The sequence below is a fragment of the Vipera ursinii genome, assembly GCF_947247035.1.
Source record: "Vipera ursinii genome assembly, chromosome: 1".
Lineage (NCBI taxonomy): Eukaryota > Metazoa > Chordata > Lepidosauria > Squamata > Viperidae > Vipera > Vipera ursinii.
The window spans coordinates 318,198,839-318,225,868 of NC_139512.1; the positions used below are offsets into that span (position 1 = coordinate 318,198,839).

At 40.0% G+C, this 27,030-nt stretch overlaps 2 protein-coding genes across 4 annotated transcripts in view; both read right to left on the reverse strand.

Moving 5' to 3' along the window:
- Nucleotides 1–2,974, reverse strand: part of RRP36 (ribosomal RNA processing 36) — a 45,451-nt gene extending 42,477 nt beyond the window's left edge. Inside the window, exon 1 of one of the 3 annotated variants that reach the window (XM_083372413.1) lies at nt 2,782–2,974. In XM_083372413.1, the coding sequence (XP_083228539.1) occupies nt 2,782–2,809 (28 nt within the window). In that variant the 5' untranslated portion in view covers nt 2,810–2,974. Of the gene's footprint in view, nt 1–2,573; nt 2,718–2,781 lie in introns of those variants that run through there. The other 2 variants (XM_083372414.1, XM_083372415.1) reach the window with 2 other exon arrangements.
- A 176-nt stretch (nt 2,975–3,150) lies between these two features.
- LOC310638562 (neuronal PAS domain-containing protein 4-like) lies at nt 3,151–26,887 on the reverse strand. The gene is made up of 9 exons (XM_083359728.1): nt 26,765–26,887; nt 19,899–20,065; nt 15,287–15,447; nt 14,752–14,857; nt 12,202–12,454; nt 11,151–11,260; nt 9,759–9,903; nt 6,559–7,493; nt 3,151–3,693 (listed from the first exon to the last, which is right to left on the reverse strand). The coding sequence occupies exons 1-9, from the start codon at nt 26,872–26,874 to the stop codon at nt 3,659–3,661; spliced, it is 2,022 nt and encodes a 673-aa protein (XP_083215854.1). The 5' UTR covers nt 26,875–26,887; the 3' UTR covers nt 3,151–3,658.
- Between the last annotated feature and the right edge of the window lie 143 nt (nt 26,888–27,030).

The following is a 27,030-nucleotide window of genomic DNA, read 5'->3' on the forward strand; positions in this document are numbered from 1 at the left end:
AAATACCCCTTCTGGATCTGCTCCTGAAACAGTAAGAAGTCACTAGAGTTGTTCAAAGCATCACTGCAATTACTTAAGAAGTCCTTCCAAGATCTTCTAGGTTATTCATGTGCATGCCCAGAAGACACTTCCAGCAGAATAGCTAATGAAATGGCTGTTTTGAAGAGCAGATATGGAAGTTGCTTCACTTGTGGAAAAAATAACTTGTTGAATTTTTTGGCCAGCCTCGGATGTATATTTCCTTATCTAAAGATCTGTGGTAGTAGGATTCTTCATTAAAGAATGCAGATATCTCTTTCTCTTTGAACCTATTATATATCATCACAGACACATCTAGCAGCACCTCCAATTCCTTTACATTATATTTCAGATGTGGATGCCAACTACTATTTGAAACACTACAAAATTGAAGAGATGAACACTGCTTCCATTGTGTTCTAAACCTTTTAAATAAAGTAACCAATGTGGGTGTCAGAAAAGTAGCTTGTTCAGTTCTTCCAAAGTTCTGCTAACTGAAAGAACCTAAATTCAGCTCAATGTTCACCAAGTAATCTTACTTGCTAGAGCCAGAAAGAGATCTAACTATCTTGAGTAGGCAGGTTTTATATGTATATGAGACATTTTATACATGTATAATGTTCAGTTGTTTAAGAAAAAAATGGTAGGAACCTAGAGTTCATACATCAAATGATTTAATAATTCCTTTTAGTGTTAATTTCAGTCACATTAAAATAAGGAGAGGAAACTATAAATAAAAATATTCAAAAAAAACCAAGCCCAGTCTTTTCCTAGAGTCTATGAATCCTTCCTAAGCTATTACCATCTATTTCTAAGCAGGTTTCAAACTCTAATTCATAACTAACAGAAGAGCAGTAATGTATTTCTCTCTATTGCACTGTAGGAAGAGGAACCTATTCTGCCCAAAGCTGGTATTTAGTGAAGTTAAGCAACCACAAAATTGTGCTCTGAATAAGAATTTTAGTTCTTCAAGGAAAAAAAAATCTAATATGTAGAATCCAGTAGTTTATTTTCCGACCTGATCCCTTTGCTACTAAAAGTGCATTAACTGGGCAGTTTCAAAGTAAATCAATGTTAACAGACAAATCTATGGCTAGGATATTGATATAAGAGGCTTTGTCAATATTCAAGAGCAGGATATTGACAATTATTAGATACAAAAGCTAATTAATGAAGAAAAATATTAACAGGTCATTGTGTTGTATTTTAGAGCATTTTAGCAATGTCAAAATTTGGTAACTATGTCAAGCTTTGCTGTTCATGTATTGCTTCTGGGATAGAGGCAGGTTAGACTACTCTGCAATTCACTGTAAGGCTGATTGTGATGGAGTTACAGTATATAAGGCTGGATCTTCTTTAATTGCTCAGAGATAAAGTAGGATAGCAGGAGTGACCAGCTTTTTACACTGATGTCTCATACCAAGTTCTGCTTTAAGCAGGTAAAATTGTTGTTAGCCGCCCTGAGTCCTTCGGGAGATAGGGCAGGATATAAGTCCCATTAATAAATAAATAAAATAAATAAAAACAAGGCAAGCAACTTGGCATCATTCAGATGTTTTGGACTACAACTTCTACAGTTATTTGCTAGCTGGAACTAAAAAGAGCTGAAGTCCAAAATTGCTTCCCCCATTATAAAGAGGTGCCCTAAAGTTTAAAGTGCTGTTTCTGACAGACAGAATTAAATGTTCATATTTCACCACAAAAAATAATTTTAAATATTAATTGGGACTCTAGCATGCAATGACCTAGTTAGTGCCTATAAAAACATGGCAGTTTGTCATTGATGGAATTTTTCTAACATGTAGGGGGAGGTGATTACAAATGTCCTCCTTTTCAGATGGTTCACATAAAATGTGGGAAATTGTAAAAGCAGTACTTGCTGTGGATTTCCTCTTTGTGATTTGTTCAATGAAGCAAATGGATAGACAGGCCACTGCTTCACTAAAATTGTGATGGAACAATGTTATCAATGAACCCTAGAAATGCCAAGCCTTCATTATTGGTTTCATGTAGGTTTTTTTTTTAAATCAATTAAGAACATGTCAGACATATAGAAGAAATATCTCCTGGAAGTTAAAAACCTGGTGTATAAAACAATACAGTATTTCAGGAGGCACTTAAAAATATTTTCTGGTTTCACCCCTATGAAACTACCAGCAATATGTTATTTCCCTATTATCCAAAATGAAAAGGCATACACTACAGCAGGGGTAGGCAACCTCGGCTCTTTTATGACTCGTGGACTTCAACTCCCAGAATTCCTGAGCCAGCCAAGCTGGCTCAGGAATTCTGGGAGTTGAAGTCCACGAGTCATAAAAGAGCCGAGGTTGCCTACCCCTGCACTACAGTATTGCCTATGAACTTGGAAGTCTCATTGTATTGCCTTAGATCAGGAGTCTTCAAACTTGGCCCTTTTATGACTTGTGGACTTCAACTCCCAGAATTCCTCAGCCAGGCGCGCTAGCTGAGGAATTCTGGGAGTTGAAGTCCACAAGTCATAAAAGGGCCAAGTTTGAAGACCCCTGCCTTAGATTTTAGCTAAACAGCAATTTTACCAAGTCTGTGGACAGGCCAAGTAACGATTCCTATTAGTCCGCCAATTTTGCAGGCCTCCAACGTTACCCTTTCCCACTTGCTAGTCGGTAACAAAGTGATGAGCGGTATCCATTCGAGGGAAGTTGAGGGTCTTCCACCGGAAGTGGCAGTCTCTAGGAAACGAGATGCGAACAATCGGGGAGGGGGGCTGTAAAACCCGAGTTCTACCTGCCTGTGACGGGCTGCCCAGGCTCATCCCACACGATCACACTCCGTCCCTCTCTCCCCGGCCTGCCTCCGCGATCTCCCCGGCCTGCTGGCTAGGTCACGCGGCCGCAGCTCCTTTCCGTTTCCTGGCAACGGCACGACCGGGGCGCGGGGGCTGAGGTTTGCGGAAGTCACAAAGAGCCGGGCATGCGAGTCAGCCCAGGTGCGCATGCGCGCATAGAAATCACCACTCCGGATGGGGGAGGGCAAGGAGGAGCTTTCCCGAAGAGAGCCCGCTTCCCCGGGGCTCCACCCCGCCCTTCCTCTTGACGTCATTCGAATAAACAGAAATTGCTTGGAAAGGGTTGTGGTTTTTTTTTTACCGTAATGCCTTTATTTACAAACAACCGGGCGAGCCCGCTCCCCCGCAAGAAACCCCGCAACAAGCTCCCACCCGCCTCGTCTATTTGTTCTCAAGAGCGGGTTGTTAGTCAGTCGTTTCGCTTTGCTCTCCGCAGCATCAGGAATAAACAGGAAAAGTAATTCGGGCGGTTCGGCTATATCCGTTGGCTTGATTTGGTGCCAATTCCCTTCCATCCTTCCTCCCTCCAGGTCCAGGGAGCTCCGTTCCTCTGAATCTTGTGCCACGTTCACTGATTTACTCTTAATTACGCCAACAGAAATGGGTTGCACCTACTAGGTCCAAGGGTAGGCAACCTCGGCTCTTTTAGGACTCATGGACTTCAACTCCCAGAATTCCCGAGTCAGCTATGCTGACTCGGGAATTCTGGGAGTTGAAGTCCATGAGTCCTAAAAGAGCCGAGGTTGCCTACCCCTGACCTAAGTCGTGTTGGAAGGCGCGCGTGACTGATGTGCAAGCGTTGGCACCTCTGGAAGGTCAACAGAAAGCGGCGGCTTCCTCTGCTTGGGCCCCTGTGGAGTGGAAGAAGAAGAATAGGAAAGGGCACGCTTGTTCAGTTACCTGACAGTCCACAGGGAATTTCTTTCTCTGATGCTCCCCTTCAAACCTGAGGTTGGGAGCGTGACTGGGGTGGAATACAGGTAGTCCTCTACTTACAACCTCAACTGAGCCTAAATGTTATGTTGCAAAGTGAGGCGTTTGTTAAGTGAGTTTTGCCCCATTTTTAATGACTTTTCTTGCTGCATTTCTCAATTGTATCACTGCAGCGGTTCAATTAGTGTAAGACCTTGGTTACCTGAATCTGGCTTTTCCATTGATTCTGGGAGAGGAAATTTCAAGGTTTTGCACGCTTATAAATTGTATTAACCCTACTTTGGGCTTAAACTTTAGTTTTTTGATATTTTTCAGAATAAATTGCCAGAAATAATACCAGTTTTTGGCAACGGTGTTCATAAATTTGCCAAAGAAAAAGAAAAAAAGTTGGGGGGGGGACATGAGCTACCTGTAATCCTGGGCTTCAGGTTGCACATTTCATGATATAAATCATGATTTACACATCACAATAATTAGGTATACAACATCCTGGATGTGCATTATTTACACTGTATATGACCCCTGTGTCATGAGATGTGGGCAACAGTATGTTCACTTCTGAGGAATGTTCACTTCTAAGGTAGTGTCTAGAATAGAGATTCCCCCTTGCTTAAAGCAATATGGACATGTTTGTGCTAAATAGATCAAAATTGCCCAATACATTTTTATGGTATTATTACAGTATTATTAAATTATATTGGGCATGTTATGCTTGTGAATTCATTGGAGAAGGCAATGATACCAGGAATGGCTAGTGGACAAAGAAGGGGCAAGCAAAGAACACACTGACTTGATAACATCAAACCTGATGCAAAGTTGAATATGCAACAATTGAAAGAAGCAGTGCTTGAGAGGATAGCATGGAGAGCACTTGCCTATAGAGTTACTAAGAGTCAGACACGACTAAATGATTAAAAACAAACAAACTGTTATTACTATGAGCAGGAAATGCTCAATGTGAAATGGGTATGATTAAGACTGGGAACTTAGTCTGCATGTTATCTTGCTAAAATCATTATATGAAAGACTATTAATCAGTAGAAATCAACATCTATGGGCCTAAGTGGTAAAGACTATGGCGTATGGAAGATTGTGGTTTGGGATGTAAGTCAAATAAGTGATAAAAAGCATGAGTTAATGAAATGGGGGAAAAAACCATAGGTATGCTGTATGTCTATGGAGATTCTCAGTCATCCAGGTCATGGTTGTCCCAAAGGTGCTTTTTCAAGAGGCCACTGGACTTTCTTGCTTTGCTTTGATGATGTTTCGCTTCTCATCCAAGAAGCATCTTCAGCTCTGACTGGATGGTGGGGAATGGGATGATTTATATTCCTTGCAGACAGCTGGTCATTTGCATTCTTTTAGAGAATTTTGAGGCCACTGTGGTTTATCTGTGTCTTCACGGTCACCTGAGTAGTGCAAATGGATGTGGAGCCTTCTTGGAACTTCTGAAAGGAGTGTGTTGTAGACTGGAGATAGATGATATTGTATCCCTCCACCTCTGTTGAGAGAGGGCTGTTCAATTTTGACAGATGGTCTCTTTGAACCCTCTTTCAAACCAGCAGTCCTCTCTGTCCAAAATGTGGACTTTGCTGTCTTCAAAAAAGTGGCCTTTGTCTTTTAAATGCAGATGGACTGCTGAATCGTGTCCTGATGGATTTTTTCCCCTATGTTGTGCCATGCATTTATGAAGTGGTTGTTTAGTTTCCCCAATGTCTCACTGCATTGTACCACATATACCACGTTGCTCAGTTTTTGTCTGAGTGTTTTATCCACTCCAAGATTTTATCCAGACACAAACACCCAGACACAAACTGATATACGTAGTACAATGCATAGGAGAACAAACCCCATCAAGACAAGATTCAGCAGTCCATCTGCATTTAAAAAACAAAGGCCACTTTTTTGAAGACAGCAAAGGCCACTTTTTGGACAGAGAGGACCGCTGGTTTGAAAGAGGGGGTCAAAGAGGCCATTTATGTCAAAACTGAACAGCCCTCTCTCAACAAAGGAGGAATACTACATCTTTTATCTTCAGTCTACAACACAGGCCTTTCAGCAGTTCCAAGAAGGCTCTACATCCATTTGCACTACTCAGGTGACCCTGAGGACACAGATAAACCTCCAGAATTCTCTAAAAGAATGCAAATGACCAACTGTCTGCAAGGAATATAAATTCTTCCATTCCCCACAATCCAGTCAGAGCTGAAGATGCTTCTTGGGTGAAAGGGAAAAGTCTTCAAAGAAAAGGGGAAAAGTCCAGTTGTCTCTTGAAAAAGCACCTTTGGGATAGGTATGTTGTGTCACTTGTGAAAGGGAAATGATGTAGTAATCTGAATGAAGATAATTTGAATTTGTGGAATGGAACTGCAGGAAGTAATTAATAATGAAAATGCTAGCATATAAAAAGATGAACTAATACCATATTGATTGTTGAGAATGTATAAAAATATAGAAATCATTGAGTAGTGATAAGATCTGTTCCCCATTCTTTGTCTTCTCTTATAACTTTAATTTCTTTGACTTACTATCACTTATTCCTTTTCTTCCTTTTTGCATAACATTGTTTACCCCAAAAGAAAACTGTGATGTGTGTGTGTGTGTGTGTGTGTGTGTACACAGAGAGAGATAGTATACACATGGGTGTGCACAGTGGATTTCATCTAAAAAAATAATCAGATGCTACCCTAAGTCAAACATGACAAAGTCTATGCAGGATCGTATTAACTTCAGTGGTTGTATATTTTTTAAATGGTACTACTGTGATAAAAGCAGAGCCATACCTTGCTGATATATGTTACAGAATTTTCCATCCCACTGGGAATCAGGCAGATTGGAATCAGATGTTTCAGAGAAAGACAAAGGAGTTGTTTCTGGTACAAGTGTCTGGTGCATAGAAAGCTGCAACTGGGTATTCGCTAAGTGAAGATGGCCTGTTGGTCTCTGTTCAGAACTGGCTTGGTTCTGGACATCATGATCTAAGAAATTGTTTAAAATACTGGTGATGGTTCCTTCATCCACTGATATTTCTTCTGAAAAGTTAATGGCTCCATTAGCCCCCAAGTCCTGTCTTGCCCCTAGAGGGGCAGCCTCAGCAGGATGCCCAGGCCAGTGAATGCCAAGAGACTCCTGAGACCTTTGCTTGGTGTATTGAGAGAAGACTTCAGCCAGGGAGCGGATTTGATCAGCTAGCATACTGATAGCCCATCTGTCTGAATCAAGGCTCATATTCATTGCTGGAAACAATACTGTAGATGGCCTTTCTGCAAATAAAGGAGAAGAGTCTATAGAAAAACTGCTGTCAGAGGAAAATGTGTATTCTGGAGAGCAAAGACCACCAGGATTGCAACAGGTCAGCCTATCCTCAGTTTCTGGGCATGAGAGATACTTGTGCCCTTCAGCAGAGGGAAGGGGAAATTGGGTTTCTTGAGACAACTCCGCACTGACGGCTTCAATCTTCCTGCTAGGGACAGTCATACCGATTGGAAATGGAGACTGAAGAGGATCAGGAACCAACTTTACGTTACAAGCCTCTGGAAGTTGAGAAGAAGAATATTCAAGTGCCTCTTCCCTGGCTGGTTCTTGAAGGAAAAAGTTGACTTCCTTTGGCTTCAGTGGCTGTAGTGTGTTTCCAAAACAATGGCTTTGTTTTAAGGAAGCTGGAAAAACACCTCTGTCTGAGGAGTCTTGGTTCTGGATATAGAGAGCTGCTTTGTCCCTGTGAGAATATAAACAGTTCCATGGAGTCGAACATGACTGGAAATCACACAAAGTCACAGGCCTCGCCAGCGAGGCTAAATGTAGCTTTTATTTATTATATATACTGTAAGAAAACTGAACTACAAGCTTCAGGGCATTTTCACAGTTGATGCCCCAAATATCATTATGAACATTAATAATGCAGCATAGGAAGCAAAAGAAGCCATTTGTAAAACCAATCTAACACTGAGCTAACTCTGATTGCAAACATAAGCAATGTGTTAGGAGAAAAATAAGGAGCCTGGAAACTAAATTCAAGCATCACTTGCAGAAAATATTTTGATCTGAATTGACAATTCCTTCAGCAATTATAATTCTGTAGGGACAAAATTAACTGGGAGATTTAGAAATGGTAGTTTAAAAATGCCTGAAGAACACCAGGCTGAGAAAGTATAATCTATATTGGAAAGCATTCTGATGTTGACATAGTTTGTGTGAGACCTAGCAGAATCTGACTGATCTTAGAAAAATTAAAGATGATTAGACTTAGTTATATAGACCACCATGAAATTGAAGGGTTGTAAGCTAGTCTCTCTCCCCCACCTCTCTCTCTGTCTCCCTAGAGTCATCACAGATCAAATTGATTCATAGGAGACTTTGAGGTTTTCATAGATCTATTTTTTCAGTTAATCAATATAAGCAACAGAATTCTTGATAAAATGATACTAAATTCAATAGAGAGTATGATTTGAAGAACTATTGTAATAGTTTAATATGCTTATCTTTGATTTAGGTAAAGGTAAAGGTAAAAGTTCCCCCGCACATGCGTGCTAGTCGTTTCCAACTCTAGGGGCCGGTGCTCATCTCCGTTTCAAAGCCGAAGAGCCAGCGCTTGTCCGAGGACGTCTCCATGGTCATGTGGCTGGCATGACTAGACGCCAAAGGCGCACGGAACGCTGTTACCTTCCCACCGTAGTGGTCCCTATTTTTCTACTTGCATTTTCACGTGCTTTCGAACTGCTAGGTCGGCAGAAGCTGGGACGAGTAACAGGCACTCACTCTGTTACACGGCACTCGGGATTCGACCCGCCAAACTGCCGACCTTCTGATCGACAAGCTCAGCGTCCTAACCCACTGAGCTACCACGTCCTGGTAGTGTCCAGGTAGTGTCCTGCTTTCACAGACACTTGAGAAAAATCACTTCATTATTTTATCCAACCTTTTCATCTAATTTTTTTTAACTAACCTACTACATTGGGCACAATCATTTAACTTTAAATCTTGTATCCTGTATTCTTATTTTGTTGCCCTGTACACCGCCCTGAGTCCTTCGGGAGAAGGGCGGTATATAAATCAAACAAACAAACAAATAAATAAATAAATAAATAAATAAATAAATAAATAAATAAATAAATAAATAAATGAATAAATGAATAAATGGCATTTGTGGTAGCATTTATTTCTGTGTTAGACTGGAGGTCTCTAAACAGACATTTCTGATTGCAGACCAGAAATCATAAATGCTTCTATTTCCTTCAACAGAGCTATCGCTTATTTCACCCATTGCTTCTTACCTCCCATCTCATTTCTGCCAGCTGCCTTCCTCCAGCAGACCTGAAAATGAATAGGATCAGGAAGTCTGCTCTAGTGGGGAATTTTTATTGATTTTATTGACATGATATTACCATGTCATCCAATTATTGTCCTGCTGTACTTTCTCCAGTTTGTTGAATAAGCCACAAGTAACAGATTCAAACTTTATGCTCAACCCAAAACTATGATTTACAAATAGTAAGTCTCTACATCTTGCTAAGCCATTATGTGGTTTGTTTATGGGTTAGTAATGTCAGCTACTGTGCTTTGTAAATCATGGTTTAAGACTTCACACAAATGTGTGAAACCAGTCAGTTGTGGTTTATTCAGCAAACCATGGGGATACACAGGATGATAATGATTGGATGATAGTATGATGCAGGTGATTGTTGCAGCCATTTCACTCTAAACGTCTAATAGTAGTCCACATGGCACATGTAATCAACGACAAGTAGCTGAGTTTATGCAATATTCAACCCACAAATGAAACAAACCACATTATGGTTTAGCACAGGGGTCCCCAACCCCCAGTCCGTGCCACACAAACAAGCAAAGCCCCATCCGCGGGATGCAGGCAGCACACACGGACTGTGTGTCCGTGGAAAAACCTCTCTCCACAGAACTGGTCCCTGGTGCCCAAAAGGTTGGGGACCTATGGTTTAAATATCACTTGAGCTGTCAATGTTTTTACCTGAGGATGTGGTTTGTGCAAGTGATCAGCTTTCCTTTTCCGTTCTCCATCGCTGCAGTGACTTGCACCCAGACCCAGCTCAGGTCCTTGCAGCATAAACGTATGATTACATGCTGATTGCTTTTCCCAGTTCTCTGTGCTGAAACTATAAACATTTAAAATAAATACCCAGATAAGCCATTTAATGTAGCAACATAACAGGAAGAAAGAAGGAGCCTAGATTAAGTGAAATCTCTTCCATTTTTCTATATTACCAAGGATTTCAAAAGGGATTTATTTAGTTATGAATTCTAAATATATATCTTTTAAGACTTCCAAAATATACTTGGATTGGAATTTGGTATGACTGCAAGGGTGATACATAGCATTTAGATACTCCTCCTCTAAGTTCTCACATCAGTTCACATATTTTTTCTGCAACCATTACAACTCAGTAGGGCAAGCCAATGATAGAAGGTCCACATATAAATATACTGAAGTTGATTCATGCCTAAGATTATTTGGGCAACGTGACTTGTAATAGGTATGAAAGATTATCATTTTGTTATGTCCAGATTCCTACTAAAAGATGGTTACTAACAACAAGTAGATCATATCAATATCACCTCAAGTGTTGTGCAGATTTGTGAAATGTTGTGAAAGTCTTAACATTTATCTTAGGTAGGTGTAGCAGAGATGGAAGCAGGAACCAGACTTTTACAAAACTAACAATTATGAAAGAAGCAATTGGGGGGTAGAGTCTAGCACCATGTTTCTCAAACTTGGCAACTTTTAAGATGTGGGGACTTCAACTCTCAGTATTCCTCAGCCAGGCTACTGGGAGTTGAAATCCTCACATCTTAAAGTTGCCAAGTCTGAGAAATATTACCTTAGGGCAATTCTTCAGAATGTTGAGATTGAATTAAAACTACCAAAAATCCTTGGCTGCATGGCTGACCATTCTGGCCATATACTGTGGAATGGGAGTCTAATATATTTGAAGATGACTGGCTGAGAAAGGTTGCTGGTTTTATTATGTAGTATCGCACAGCTAGCTGTATTTTGTTTTTATAGGACCTGTTTTATTGGTCTCATGTACATGCTTTTAATTTGTAACCCATTCATAAATGTTATTTATTTGTAACATTTGTGTTTCATTGGTGGTTTACAGATGTAATGAACAGAATAAGGGACACTGTCCAATAGTTAACAAAGAATATGTTGTTAAATAACGGTTCCCGCTGTCTTCAGATAATATGATGAATTATTAGGAATAATGGGATTTTTAATGGCCCATGTAAAAACTGCTGTACGTTGCTCATTGGAAATACTTACGATACAGCAGAAATGTGCAATCGTTCCTTCACCAGACTCCAATGAAGGATATTAGTCTCTCCCAAATGCAGTACTCACTCAGGTTTCTGTGCATCTCTGCCCCTCTTCCAGTATCTTCAGGATGCAGGAAACAATACCAAGACTGACCAATTAATTCTTCTTTCTTATAACCAAGGTGATAAACAACACTGAATTGAGAAAAGAACATGTATCACCTAATTTAATAAACAATATCCTTGTGATATTTCTGTTGTAAAGTGAGCAATTATGATAGATAAACATCAAGTGTATATCTATTCTTAGAAAAGCTATTATTCAGAATAGAATTGCCAATTGTCCTTGACTTATGATCAGCCTCTTAGCAAGTGCTCAAAGTTATGACAGACCCCGAAAATGGTACTTACAACCTAAATTCAAAGTTCTGATGTCTGCACCCCCAAAATCACATGACCTCACTTTGGGTGCTCAGCAACCAGTCCTCCTTTATAGCAATACACTTAGACTTACAGTATATACCACTTCATAGTATTTTATAATCCTCTTTAAGCAGTGTACAGTCAGCATATTGCCCCCAACAATCTGGGTCCTCATTTTACTGACCTCGGAAGGATGGAAGGTGGAGTCAACCTTGAGCCAGTGAGAATCGAACTGCTGGCAGTCAGCAGAATTAGCCTGGAACACTGCATTCTAACCACTGTGCCACCACAACTCTTAATAGCTTCTTTGCAGTACCCCCTGTCATATGACTGCAATTTACAAAGCTTTTGCCATGTTTACCTCCAGTCCCTGGCAAAAAAAACACCCCATAGCAAACAATGGGTTTCTTTAACAACTGCCATTAAAAAGGTCATAAAGTTGGGTGTAATCACATGGTGACCTGCTTTATAAACAGCATAACGTATGAGTGAAATTGTGGGCTCCATTAGGGACATAAATCAAGGACTACCTGTACTATATTTAGCCTTGATTCTATGGGTTTTATACTTTGTAATCATCATGTATTACCAAGTCTTCATGCTACAGATAACTATCTGCTAATGAATGCAAGGTAAAACACCCTTTTCTGGACACTGGCAATTTTATCCATATCATCTCCAGGTAGATGCACACCCAAAAAATTTGGTCTTACTTTTCAGTCATTTCAGCAATCTTCATATCTAATGTATGCTGGCTCTGGAAGGTGAAGTTCTGGGACATATTGTTCCCTTCTTCAACCGCATGAAGCACAGGAGCACAGAAAGCAACAAAAGTCAGAGCAGGAGAGGCGGAAGTCAATTGTGTGTCAAGTGGGAGGAATCTGCCCCGCATGACTATTGGACGGTTCCTTCCATACTTAACCCGAAAGGCTCTTGAGGTACGCATTTCAGTGATGAACTCAATTTCTGCAGAATAAAATCGAGAAGAATACTTGCAATTTAATGTCAGATTGAAATTTGCACTGCCTGATAAAGTGTAATCATGTAAACTGTCATGTGATTTGTTTTTGATTTAATGTGTTGGGTGAACTCAATCATAGACTATTCAATAAACAAGTTACAATTTAGCATAAATTATAAACTGAACCTTTTCTCTCACATTCATGGCTGACAACTTAAGAACAGGTTATGATAGTTTTCTAATTAGCTTTCAATTTTACTATAATTCTATGCATTTCACTTTACCCAGTCTTTATAATTCTGGTTACTGAGTACTGTACCTATATACAGAAACTCCCCCCCCCATAAAAAAAAGATTCGTACAAACAGTTGGCCCAGATAAGAAAAAGTAATTCCAGAAAGGTGTTGCTCCAAATTTTTGTGATTTTAAATTATTTATTTATTATTCAAATTATATAACCATCCATTTCATACAGTATATATGGCTCTGGATGAGATTATGCTGCAAATTTTTAAGGAAGCAAAAAACTGAAACAGGGTTAACAGTTTTTAACTATGGTAGTAACGTAAGAGGAAAAATACTGCAAGTTATTTACAGATCCCTTTTAATATTTTGCTTTTTTATTATTGCTTGTATTATAATGCAGTACATTGAAAAAGAAATGTCTTCTTATTGCCCCAGCTGCAATTAAAATTTCCCCTTTCTAACAGCATGAAAATCTGATACCCATAACTTTTTCTCCATAAGCAACACAAAAATGTGGAAATAAAATTTCTGAATGGGAGAATACTAGAATGGAGAAAATTTAGCATATTTCTCCTTTTTCTTTGAACAAGACAGCAACCCTATTTAATATTTGCCTCTCCTGGAGGCACTCTGATTAAATATAGACCAGATTTATGCATCAGAAATAATAGTTTATTCTAGACACATTTAGATATAATCATCAGAGCTTTTTCAATTTGTAGGAAGAATATCCACCATTTGGCTCAAGTAACAAGGCTGGGGCTGAGGAGATAACAATACAAGTACGGTAGAAATTCTGGTGCAACCTGTCTGCCAGATCTGTAAGTGCCCAACTGATAGGCAGTTTGCTCTAGAGAGCATCTAGGAGTCTACCACTTTCGCAAGCAATGTGGGTACTGCTACTCCTCTCCTGATGTCATATAGCATAAACTAAAATGGCCTTGGAGTAGGAGAGAAATGGGTATCTCCACAATAACCAAAAGCTGTCAAAAGGAGCTGGGAAGATTCCAATCCTTTCATCACCCTGATTGCAGCAGAAGTAATACTGAACATGCATAAAGCAATATTGGTTTTGGGAGAAGGTGGATTATTTCCATATCGCATCAGTAAAACCTCAAGATAACTGTCTTCTGCTGTAGGCTGGGAAGGAGAGGAAACTGCATCTTTTAGATGTGTCTTTCAAGAATGAAGGATCTTCAAACAAAAATAGGGGTACAGTTTGCTGAAACGAATTAATAACCCTCAGTTGTTTGGATCCATACGGTACACTACAGGGTTCTCAAAACTCTGCCTGATAAATGATATAAATGAACTAACATTCCAAACTAGCTCTGGCTCAAGGATATATGGCACTCTTAGACCATATCAACTTGCTCATCAATGCAAAGACTTGCATTTTTAGAATGATTCAGAAGGAGAGGTGGTATTGGTTTTGGTGCCCTAGGCCAGTGTCTACTCAGCCTTAGCCTAAAGCTAGCCACCACAAATAAAACTATTGATTTCCCTAGGATTAAAGTAGGATAATAATAATTATTTTTCAATATGTTTGTCAACAAGGTTTCTTACACTTTTTGGTAGCACAACTGCTCATTGTTGGCCACCCACTCTGGCTTGTTCTGGCAAACAAAGAGCAAACCTCAGGTTTAACAGCACTTCCGCATTGCCTATACAAGGCAAGAGCCCTATCAAAATGTATTCCCACTTAGTTTAGGCAAGCTACAATTGTCTTGCATAAGCAAAGAAGGAAGCAGAGTTCAGCGTGAGTTAGTGATTTATTTCTAAGTTGCTTGCCACAACTTTAGGAATTCCAGCACTGAGTCAAAATTATACAGACCATATTATTAGTGTAACACACAAATCAAGACTCAGAATTGATGCAGCAGAAGCAGCATATGGATTGGCAATAGGCAGCAAACATTATGCCAGCATTGTTTTTTGCCAACTCAAAATGGAGAACATTTGAACTCAGTGCTTAGAAAAAATTGCTATCTCAGAAAAAAAGATCCAGTTTCCCCCTAGCTGGAAAGACCTTTTGCCAACCCCTTCTTGTCCTCACCAATGCCTGGATGCTGATGGGCAAAGCAGAGTTTTTCTTGTATGATCCGGCTTGCTGTGCTGTTCAGGAGATCGAAGATGGAGTTGCCTTGTGCTAGGAGTTCTACCTAGAAAAAAACCATGATAAAATATCTTATTTGCAATGATCTTTTGCTCTAAGAATCTGTTAGGAATAAGTGCTATTTCAGTCTGAAAATATGGTCCTGAAAGTTAAGCATTTTTAAAAGAATATTTAGATCCTGCAGGGCTCTAACAAAAGCTTCAGGGTTTTAAGCAAATGACACTCTAACATTTAATAGTTGCTAACAGTAGGAAACATAGTTTGCATGCCAAAATCTGAACCATTTCTGTTTAAAAGAATATTGGGTAACTATGCTAGAAAGGTTCTTTCATTCAATCTTAAACCACTATTACACAAAATGGACTAGCAGCAGAAAGGAAAGTTCCATTATATTCCTGCCAAATCTAATCTCTAAAGTCCATGCTAAGTATAAGGCATGATGGGGTGCCTCACCTTCTGTAATATTGATGCTTACCACAGAAAACCCAAGGAAATGTGTTACATTCTCAGAGAGATAGGCCAATTTGCCCTTTGCAGTGAGAGCTAGAATGAACCCAGAAAGTGAATGCACCAGTTCTGGATCTGCAATAGCAGCAGTAGCATAAGCTGGTTCTTCAGATGTCATTTGATGTGGGCCTGGGAAAACAAGAGAGTGGTACATGGATTCGACACATCATTGGGTAAAACTCTACATGGAAGAAAGCAACAATTTCCTGCCCTCATACACACAAGGACATGCATTCAGTTTCACAACAACTATAATTGTTGGTCGACCAGGGACAAAAATAGCCAGAGAAATTATTGAAGCCTAGGAATTGGGCCCCTTGTCAGTCAATAGGAGTGTTGATTTACTTAGGAGCTGTGGCACAAGGAAAAAAACAACAACCAGCCATCAACATGCTAATTAACAATTAAAAACTACACACAACCAGGAACCATATAAAATCAATGCACAGAGCAGCCCAGTGCGCATAGACTTGAGAGAGAGAAGTTTCCTGATGATGGCTTCTGGCATAAGCCCGAAAGCTTGGAAGAATAAACCTTTGATCCTGGTGACTGGCTCAGACTGGATCCTGCAAAAATTTTGAATCAAGGTACATCCAAATCTTCTAGCTTAAAAAATGTGTATGAAACTCAGGATCCATTACTCCTGCGTAACTGGAATTTTAAGGATGTTCACATCGGTTGTGTTCACAAAGTTGTAGCATTGTCACCATAGTTATCATATGATCATGATTTCCGGTGCTCCTTGCCAGGTTCCCAAAAAGCGAAGTCAAACGGGAACCCAGCAGAAAGTTGGAAGTCACTCCTGCTCCCATTGGTTTTTTTTTTTGCCCAGCCATGGTAATTCTGTTTCTCTGTTTAGGTAAGAAAATTTCTCTTACAGGATGAGTCATCAATTGTCTAGTCAGTTTTGCTAATTGATCTAGTACGGTGATTTTTTTTCCCCCCACAGGATCAGATGTAGTGAAACTGATGCAAGTCTGGCTTGTTTTCTGCCAGATGAGCTCTTCCCTCATATTTTAGATAGGGAAAAATCTTTTCTCAGGAAATGCATTGAGCAAAAAAAAACAAAAAACAGAGCCTGCCCATCTTCAAATATAATTATGACAAAATATGAAGGTCATTGTGTCTTTCGTTTTCTCGGGGTATCTCAGGGTATTGCAAAAATATAGATACCAGAAGAATTAAAAATACAAAGGCCCGTTGGTTTCTGCTCTGATCCTCAAAAGAAAAAAAAAATCAAAATAAAAGGGAAAACAGAAAAAGCTCTGCAGGTAAAAGATACCTTTGGGGAAACAAGATATGATGGAAAATATGTCGGAGTTGATAATGCCAGCTGTTGCATGCAGTATGGCTGCATTTTATGGCCTATTCTATGCGTCCCTTAAGCCCAAGTAAGGATGCAAATTATACACAATGCAGATCCATGTTTGAAATTCATTGAAGTTTTTTTTTGGGGGGGGGAAATCAGCACCAGACATTAGTAACACATGGAATCAGTTCTTTTCTCTATTTTCATTTTCTGATCATACATCCACATATATTTAAATTGCAAGTGCAAACTTATGGTAAGTAGGATGCATATGTGATATTTGAATGACTTAAAACCATAACAAATAGTAAAAACACCGTAAAGAGTTCTCTTTGGAATATACCGCTCTGAAAAATATGTATGAAGAGATTTAAACCCTCCAAAGGATTATAACGGGAACATTTTTACTAGCCAAATGTTGCAAATCATTTCGTTTTGCAGCCAGAAATCTGCACTCAACTGTAAAAGTAGATGGAGCTATGATGTAAAAGTGGAGAGAAAAAATAATACATGTTAAAAAAATCTTTTCCTAGTCAGTGAAGCATTTGAGGTATGGAATGAGTGTGAAATTCTCAGAGAATTGCAGAACACTCACTAGGCATACTTGCAATCCAGAGGCTATAAGTTGTTTCTCCCCATAGACATAAACCAGGGCTTTTCAACCTTTTCACCCACTGTACCACTTTTAGGATATGGCAATATCCAAGTACCACCAGTCGCCTAGCAAGGTGTCAAAAACTTGATGACCAAAAAAAAAAAGGAAAAAAGCGATGAAGTACAGGTAGTCCTTGACTTACAACAGTTCGCTTAGTGACTGTTCGAAGTTACAATGGCACCGAAAAAAGTGCCCCCTCAAACCACAGCCGAACAAGACACCTGCCTGCCCACCCGGCGGCGCTCTTCCTCCTGTCCGATGTTTTCATTGTTGTGAGCATTTCTGTTGAGGATTGGCAGCGGGGGGTGGGGGGTGGGGGCGTGTTTGGTTTTTATTCCCCCCCAATCTGCTGGGTGGTTGAAGCAGGTTTTGGTCACTTCACATGACCCTGGGACACTGTGACCATCATAAATATGAATCAGTTGCCAAGCATTTGAATGTAAATCACAAGACCCTGGAGATGCTGCAACATTCCAGCTGTTCGGCGCTTCTTCTGGGCTCAGCAAAAGCGCCAGGACCAGCCCCGAGCTCCAGCTGGAGGCCTGCACTGATCCTGGAGCTTCTGCTGAGCCCTGACAGCCCTGCAGCTCCAGCCATCTCTTGCTCAGGCTTGTGTGGTGCTGCCATTACCCTCCCCCGCTACAACTTTTCTAGGATGGTCGTGTACCACCTGCCAGGTGCCAAGGTACCACAGGTGGTACTCATACCACTGGTTGAAAAGCCCTGATAAACATCCAGTGCTAAGGTAAGGTCTGGAATGAAGTATATTGTTTAAGTTAACCTCATATGTTGTAAGGAAGAGCCCACAGATCAGTGGAGATTGGAGGCTCCTTCGCAAAACAGATTTAGAGGATAGAAATGTCCATACGGAGACAGAGGCAGTACAGAGTAAAAACAGGCAAGATATTGTACATGCCAAGGTTGGTTTAGATCACAACACAATGTCTATTATCTTATCAGCTGGGGAACCCACCCTCCCTCTTCCATCACTGCAAATGCCACTGTTAAGGTTTGCATAATGTCAGGATAACTGTATTCTTTTATAGCAATTGCAAAGCATAAAGGGAGGGGCTTTGATTCCCAAGGCAGTACAAATACAAATCCTCTCAGTTGACAATAACTGCAGTTGTTATTCAACTGTTTCAGTTATCAGTTATGATAAAATGACAATAAATCACAAGGATTCATAAGAAAAAAGTTAGCATAGCTAGTGTAGGTAGATATTGATCCCTGTTGATCCTATCTGAGTGGTTAGGTCCCAGGACATCTAATGTAGGCACAGTACTCTGGGATTTCTTTGGATCAGGTTGGACTCCCAGAAAACCTAATTAAATAGAAGTCAAATGACTGTGCTGTAGATTAGTCACAGCTATTTTTATACTTGGGTCAATATGTGCAGGCAGAAAAGATTAGCATTCTAAAGTAACATGCAGACTTACAGGCGTTTGGGGGCAGAACGACCAAAGACATGGGGTGAAGTTTGAAGAAAATGCTTATCAAATTGTTGCTCCAAGAGAACTACAAAAGATGATAGAATCAAGAAGCTAGCTGATTTTGGCAGGGCTTGGATAAAGTTTCAACTGGGGTAAATGTACATTCCTATATTTAGATATGATCCCTCCCCCAAAAAACTTCACACACACACCCAAAGTGGAAGGAAACCTGTCTTGGAAACAGAAATGAAAAAGAATGGGTGTCTTAGGCACCTTCCATATGCAGCTAATCTGAGATAATGAGCCATGGTGGTGCAGTGGTTAGAATGCAGTATAATTGCAGGCTAACTCTGCCAACTGCCAGCAATTCGACCCTGACCAAGTCAGGTTTGACTCAGCCTTCCATTCTACCAAGGTCAGTAAAATGAAGACCCCCATTGTTGGGGGCAATATTGCTGACTCTGTAAACCCTTTAGAGAGGGGTGTTAGGCACTATGAAGCAACATATGTCTAAGTGCTATTGCTAGTGCAGATTCAATTGTGTGAAGCGAAGAGAAATCCACATACAGTTTAGGGAACCTATAAGGTACATACAAAGCAAATCTGGATTGGCCAGCAGTAGATTTGACTACAAATGTCTCTGCACTTTTTTGGTTTTCTGTGTCTGCAGGTGAACATTTTCAAATCTGAATTCTGCAGGAAATGAGATAGACTGAGACTCTCAGGAAACAGAAATGGCAGGATGTACATGGTAATCATAGTTTGAAGTATGTGATGACTCACTACTTTCTATTTTCAGGAGCAGTGATTACTTCTTTACTTACCTGTACTGTACTGTAATTCCTAAAATGCATTCACATTCATCATAGTCAGTTCTCCCTTCCATTCCCACAAACAAAATCAACACATGAACCCTTCACAATCTTAGCTATGTTTCTGAATACAGACTGGTAAATTGCTTCTATGGCCACTGGTCACATCTCAATATATGTCTCTATGTAGGTGAAAAATTGTACAATATGATATGGAATGTACTCCTTGAATATTAGTTTCTACCTGCAGTTAATCAAACTTTTATAGAAAGGTCAAATGATGTTTAGAGAAATACAGTATGATTTGATTATGGCTAAAGCTGGCATTCATTAGACAAGTTACAGAAAGAGACTTGGGATTTTTCTTTTACCAGAATTAAAAAGTTGAGTCTCTCGTATATGGAAGCAGACTAGAGCCATGGTGTGGAGATATGAAAGTTGTTCCTTCTCTTGTTCAGAGATGGGCAGAAGAGACCGAAGAGTCTGCAGCTCCACATTGATCTGATCCCGACGAGCCTTGGAGGCACCTTTTGTTGACCTGCAAGAGTACAAAGTATGACCCACACAGATCTGTTCTTCTCCTATTTCCATCCCTTTAAAATATGTTTCCTGATCCTCATGATAGATTAGAGCAATGTTTCTTAATTTCGGCAACTTTAAGATGTGTGGACTTCAATTCTCAGTATTCCAAATATTGGCTGAGGAATTCTGGGAATTGACGTTCACACATCTTACAGTTGCTGAGATTCAGAAATACTGGAAAAGAGGATCTGATTTATATATCGTCAACTTCTGCAGTTTTTATATTATGAACTCGTGCATAGCTCTAAGGTAAAAAGCACATTTCGTTAAACATTATTCTTTTCTTCACTATGGGTTTCCCCTTTTGGAATGATATGATAATTAACTAATTTTATGACTGGTACTTTGCCTGATCGCAAAACATTCACATAATTCCTTTTCTTTAAATTGGGTAGGACGAGTCATTAAAAAGAGACTGGAAAGATAATTGGAAAAGTGGAGAAACTGCGCATGCATGGATGGATACATGTACACTCGTGTATTTGGACCTGGCAAGGCTTTATTTGCCCTCCCTTGCCTATTTACAACCTTCCCATGGGTTGTTTCCTAGCTTTTCCGTCCAAATGAGCAAACACAATCCACTGCCTCAGGAAACAGCAGGTATATAACTACTCCTTGGCTGCTGTCATCAGCTGCTTGAGTTGTCTGTGTCATTATACCTAATGATAAGGGTAGCCCTGAAGTAATAGTTGAAATTATCTTACCTTAGTTAATCACAGTCAAACTGTAAATCAGAGTAGAATCAGCATGCTAAGAATTTTCATACATATCTGCCAAATAAATGGCAGCTGAATAGCTGAAGAGGGGGTTAGGGAATACAAAATTTAGAATGGGAACCTGGGATCAAAATGTTGGAATGTGTCCAGCAGTTCTCTCTGTGTAAGCAAGGCTCATTAACTTCAGCTTGGATGGCCAATGAAACAATGACAGCCATCATCCTAAAACCTTTGGGACAAAGCTGTTTTAGAGATTGGCCATGCCCCTACCATGTATTTCTGTCACCAGGTATTATGAAGCTTTGCCCATTAACAGACCTACTGGGTGGGAAGCAGTTTTTAATGATTGTATCCACTGTAACTGCCACATACAAGAGCTTTTCAACAGCATCCTCAAGGGACTCACTAACATTTGAAATGTTCCGTAGTCTGAGAACCCTGACTACTACTTAGTTGTGATCAGTTTGCTGCATGGCCTTAAGCAAGTCATTCAGCTTTCACAAATGAAGCCAGAATGTTAATTATAACTCCTATTCTGTATGTGTTAAAAAGGCTTTCCTTAAAATAATTATTATGTTCACTTAAAAGTGTGAAAGTCTTCCTTATCACTGTCCTAACAGCAGAATCTAATGCATGTTTTACTCAGAAATAACTCCTTTCATTAAATAGGACCTACTCTAAAGTAAACTTGCATCAAATTGCAGGTTCAGCATAGAACTTTCTAAGTTTTTTTCAGTACATAATTTCTGTATGGTCATAAAACATCTATTCTTTGAGACTGACCTTTGCATGTGAAATGCAATGTGCCCTAATTAAACATTCCTAGCAAGCTCACAATATGTCAGTGAAGTTTAGTCCTCATTGGTAAGGCTGTTTTAATGGGGAGGGATAGGCTGTAATTTGGGGAGAGTTTGAAGACTAGCAGTGTTGATTACTAGTTGCCATGAGGCCTTTGAATGAACCACAGAAAGGGAAATTCTGAGTAGACAAAAAGTAATGTGGGATTTGCTGCTATAACATATAGTTGTGGTCATTATGGGTGTAAAAAGGGATTCAAAAAATTCATGGAAAAGGCTGTCAGTGGATTTCAGTTGTGTGGTTTATTAGGCTGTTCATAAGGAGCTCCAGAGCACCTTCAAATAGCTGCACATTTTTCTGGAATAAGGTTTCAGATTGATCAGGGGACAAAGTGTGCCAGCTCACTGAATATACAGTTACTGGATTCACTAACACAATAAGCTAAGGCCAAATAAAGCATCTAGCTTAGTATGATTCATGGACTCACATCTCCTTTTTGTGATGGCAAAGTTCTCCCATTATGGTTTTTATTGACAGGCTTGCATGACATGCTCACCCTGCAGTTAACACAATTTACTCAATTTGCTCAGTTCTCAGGATTTTGTGAATTCATTGCCTGATTTGTGGTTAAAGCACATCATGTGGACACAGCTAATAAGCCATTCAGTCATTCTGAGTTCCAACTTAGTGTAGGGAAGAACAAATGAAGATGAGTTCAACAGAAGAAAGTGAATAAGAGGTTTGAATGGATTTCCTCCCATCCTTGAGTCTGCAGAAAACTATACCAGCATGAATTTTTCTGTCCCATTACTGATCCCTATCCCACCTAGTTTGGCTTTCTTATAGTCATTGACTTCACTCCATCTACTGGAGGGATCTGGTCTACTCTAGTTATTCCATCTATTCACCACATTGTTGGTTTCTTATTGTAGCCATCTGAGTTCATTCCAAGTAATGACTGCAAATGCCAACAGACATACGTCTTGAGGCAGTCCACAAGGAATGGAAGAATAAAGGAGAAAATGCTACTTGAACAGCAGCACAACAAAGAATGACACAGGACTGTCTCACACAGGCTGCACCTGACGTAAAGGCAGCATTTATTATTATTGGATTTATACCTGCTGCAAACAGGAATATCCTCAGAGGTTTACAATATATCCATCAGTATCAGCAAAACAAAATAAAATAAAAACAAAAAAGCAAGTAAATCAACCCTTACTCACACAGATCTATAAACTGATGACATTCATGTCTCAGAGGCTCTTCAAAGTAGCTCTATTTTAATAGCTTGCAGTAAACCAGCACCTTGGGGGCTGATCTAATTTTGTGGGGAAGGGTGGCTAAAGTGCAGCTTTAAGAGAAGCAAAAAAAACCAAACTCCAAAATGTTGCCAGGGCACTCTTGTCATACAGTGAGCTACAATAAATATATATTTGGCTTTGTGTGATGCATGAAGCCAGGCAATTTGCCTGGTGTTATTGAGATGTTAGTAAATTAGGAATCAAGGCAGTGAGCGCTATAGGATTTTCTTGGCGATGAGAGCTGGTCATTTGCTCCACTACATCTGAAAGCTGGAGAACTGGTCAAGCTGGAAACTGCAGCATGGCAGCTGATGTGAAAGGAGTCTGACAAAAGAGGGAATGAGGCACAAAGGAGGACAAAAGGAATCCCAAGCTTTTCATGAATGAGCAGGAGAATTTGCAGCTTTCACACAGGGCTCAGAAAAAGGGCACCATCTGCTACCTACCTTTTATCTACATGAAAGCTAAAAGTGTCTGCCTCTTATTGTCTAGTCATCCCCAATTCAGTTGAGGAAACATTCCTCCAGGTGTAAGCTAGCATTGGATTTTCAGAAACCCAAATATTCATTACTTTCTCTACAAGTTCTTTTTATAAGGGAAGAGTTAAAAAAAACCTTAGAAAATGGTGATCAATAAAGAAACAACAGCAGCAAAGAATTTGGGAAACAAGAAAAGGAACAGACTGATTTGAGAGGATTTGGTGTTATCCAAAACAGGCCACTCAGTGGGAAAATTCAGTATGCAACACACCATTGTAGCTTATGTTCCCATGACAACCATCATGCAGCCATTAATTTGTGTAAGGAATGGGAGGCAAAGAACTTAAAGTATCAAAAGAACTTGTAAGGCTTAGTAAGCTCAGCTTTACAGCCAGTTTTTTTTTGTTGTTAAATAAAAAATGTGGGGAGCCTAAGTCCAGCTGTACTTAAGCCAAAGTGCTCATCGTGCACCACTAAATTAATCCAAGTCCTTGCTGGACCTGGGTCACACTGCAAATTATTATTATCATAAGCCTGAAAGCAAATGCCTCTGCTCTATCATAGGTATCCAGAACATGTTGTATTTGAGGTACTTTAAAAGTCACTGCTGATTATGCTAATACAGTAACCAAAACTCAATTCCAATTAACTAGTCAACTTTCTACCTTGAGGATATTCCCCTTAGTAATCACTGGAGGTCTGACCAGTCTCATATTTTTGATTCTGCACTATCTACTTCAGCCCATAACCTACTCCCATGACAACCCACAGCTTATAAAGCAACTGTACTCTGTCAGTTTCATGGGTGGGAAATTCTGGGAGTTTTCATCTACATATCTTAAAAGTCACCAGGTTGAGTAACGTTGTCCTAAAAAGTGAAGCCATGATAGCTGACTCACTGTTCTTCGTCTGGTATACAGTGCTTCACATGCCTCTGTCTATCAGAAGAGGAAGCAATTGATTTGCAGGGGCTTGGGAACAGCTGTGCTAATCCTATAAAGCTGTTATGAGCAGTGTTTATTTAGTGGGCGTAAAAATCTGGCCCCTGAAGAAATCCTAGCAACAACAGAGTGCTGGTTTAGAAAGCAGAGAATCTTCTACCACAATGCTATAAAGGTTTACTTTGAAGCAGGTCCTGCTTCATTTAGTGAGACTTATTGTCAAGGCTGCCCCTTAGCCTCTTAGCTGATTGGTTGAGATATTGCACTTCCATATATCTGCATATAACAAAATATTAGATCAAACAGGCAAAAAATACTTCGACTTTATGTGATAAATGCAGGATTGATGACGTCTACTTTGCCTTCCTCTTAGCATCAGAATTCTGTTTTCCTCACAGAGATCAGAATGCCTGCTTTATAACAGTGTTTGCTATCTGGAAATGTGTATCTATTTTCTGTAGACCAGATTAGATTATTACAATGTTCTCAGACAGAAAACACCCTTTAAAAAGATCCCAGAAATTACCATTTGTACTGCATGATACACTTCAAGATGCAGTAATTCTGGTCTCATTTCACCTTCAGTTGCACTGACTGCTAATGCTCATTTTATAAAAAGTTGCTCTTTAAAGCCCCAAATAATTTTAGTTGTTTGAAGAGGTTGCTGATCCTCTAGGACAGACATGTCAAACACAAGGCCCGGGGGCCGGATCCGGCCCGCGAAGTGGTTTCATGCGGCCCGCGAAGCCATCCTGGAAACAGTGAGGGAACGGCCCCCACTGCCTTGGCCCTGGCCCAGAGACCCTCCTTCTGCCAGAGACCCTCAGATCTGTCCCACTCCTGCCCAGGCCCCCATAGGCACCCTTGATGCGAACGATGTAGAGCTGGCCATGCTCACCCAGTAAGCCATACGCACTCTAGCCACGCCCACCCAGTAGGCCATGCCCACCCTGGCCATACCCACCCGGCCCCCTGAGGGCAACTGCAATGCTGATGCGGCCCTCAATGAAATTGAGTTTGACACCCCTGCTCTAGGACATGGGTATCAAACTCGCTGTGTCACGTGACATGTTGTGACGTAATGCAACTTTTTTTGCATTGCCAGAGCTGGGGTGGGCACAGCCTACGCATGATGCAACCGGCCCACTGGCCGAAAGTTTGACACCCTTGCTCTAGGAATCTAAGCTTAATGAAAAAGTATTGATGCATGTCTGCATGTTAATTTCCAGAGAGTAATTCTTTACTTGTGCTAATTCTGCAATATTCAAAACTCTTGGTTCTCCAAAAGTAATGATACCATCCATGTCTTTGATTCCCAGTTGCAAGGAAGCAAAGCAAGAGAAAACTACTACCCTTGTATTTTGATTGTGGACTGCTAAAAGCATCAAGGTGGCTTTTGAAGAAACAGGATATAGCAGGATATCCTGTATAAGAAGCATTCTGAATATATTTTATTTTAAAAAGTTGTATGGTAGTTGCCCCACAGGTGTCCACTCATTTTTAGTTCAGATAATTCATTTAATAAGCTGATATAAACAAAATTTTAAATATATAATTTACAACTCATTCTAAGAAGTGTCCATCTATGTGGTCACTAAGAGCTGTAACTAACTTCATAGCATATAATCCCTTTTTATGGTATTTAAATGTTCCCTGATAAGAACATTCTTTTGGGCAATTCACCAAAAATGATAAATATAAATTTAAAGGGAATGATATCCTATATGTCAAAGGTAATGGCAAATATGGCAAAAAATAAATAATAGAGTTACCCTAAAATTAAGCACACGCTTTTTAAAAATGGAGATGTTACACTTAATGGAACTATTTAAACATAAAAGATCTAGGTAACTGAAAATATATTCACTTATCTCTGAATACAGAGACTCTAAAAAGGGATTAAAAAGTGAGAGGTAGGATAATGAAATAACTGCTTAAAATACAGTATATGCCTCTACTCCAACTTCGTGCCCTCTAAATGTGATAGACCTCAGTTGGTTGATGATCTTGGCAAAAAGATAGTGTTGGGGAATATTTTATGAAGGCTGTTGCCATGATTGAAAAACTCTTCTAATTAAGAGGAGTAATAGAAACATGGAAGAGTAGGGCTTCTGAAGATGATTTTAAGAGATAGATAAAAAAGACAGTTCTCTGAGTAAATTGGTCCCAGAAAAATGGATGTGTTCTGTCTACTTAGCAACACAGCAGCTCTGTTTTGAACCAACTAATAGTACAGAACCATTGCAAACTATGGGCCTTAGAAACAGTACATTGCAATGGCACCCATAGAATGAAATGTTCATACTATTTCATCGTGTCCCAAACATAATAATTGAACACTGTTGGGGTCCTGTGACAAGCATCACTCCCCTCTTCTTCCCAGTGGGAAGAAAGGATTGCAAGATCATCTCACTGACCTGAAAGGCCTTGGAGTACAGAGCTTCCGCCTGGGAACAGATATAGGAGCAGAGTCCTGGCGTTCTCGCCTTCTGACTGGCTTGTTGCAGTTTTCACACAAGATCGTCATAGTTCTGCAAAAGGACAGAAATTATTGAAGCAAATGAGAACAATCAGACTGCCCAAAAGGAAGCCACAATCCTGAAGGCTGGAATAGCATTTATAATTATGTATGCACTCAAGTGCTGAGCCTCCCCTAATTTGTAATCCTCCTTTCACCCATCCA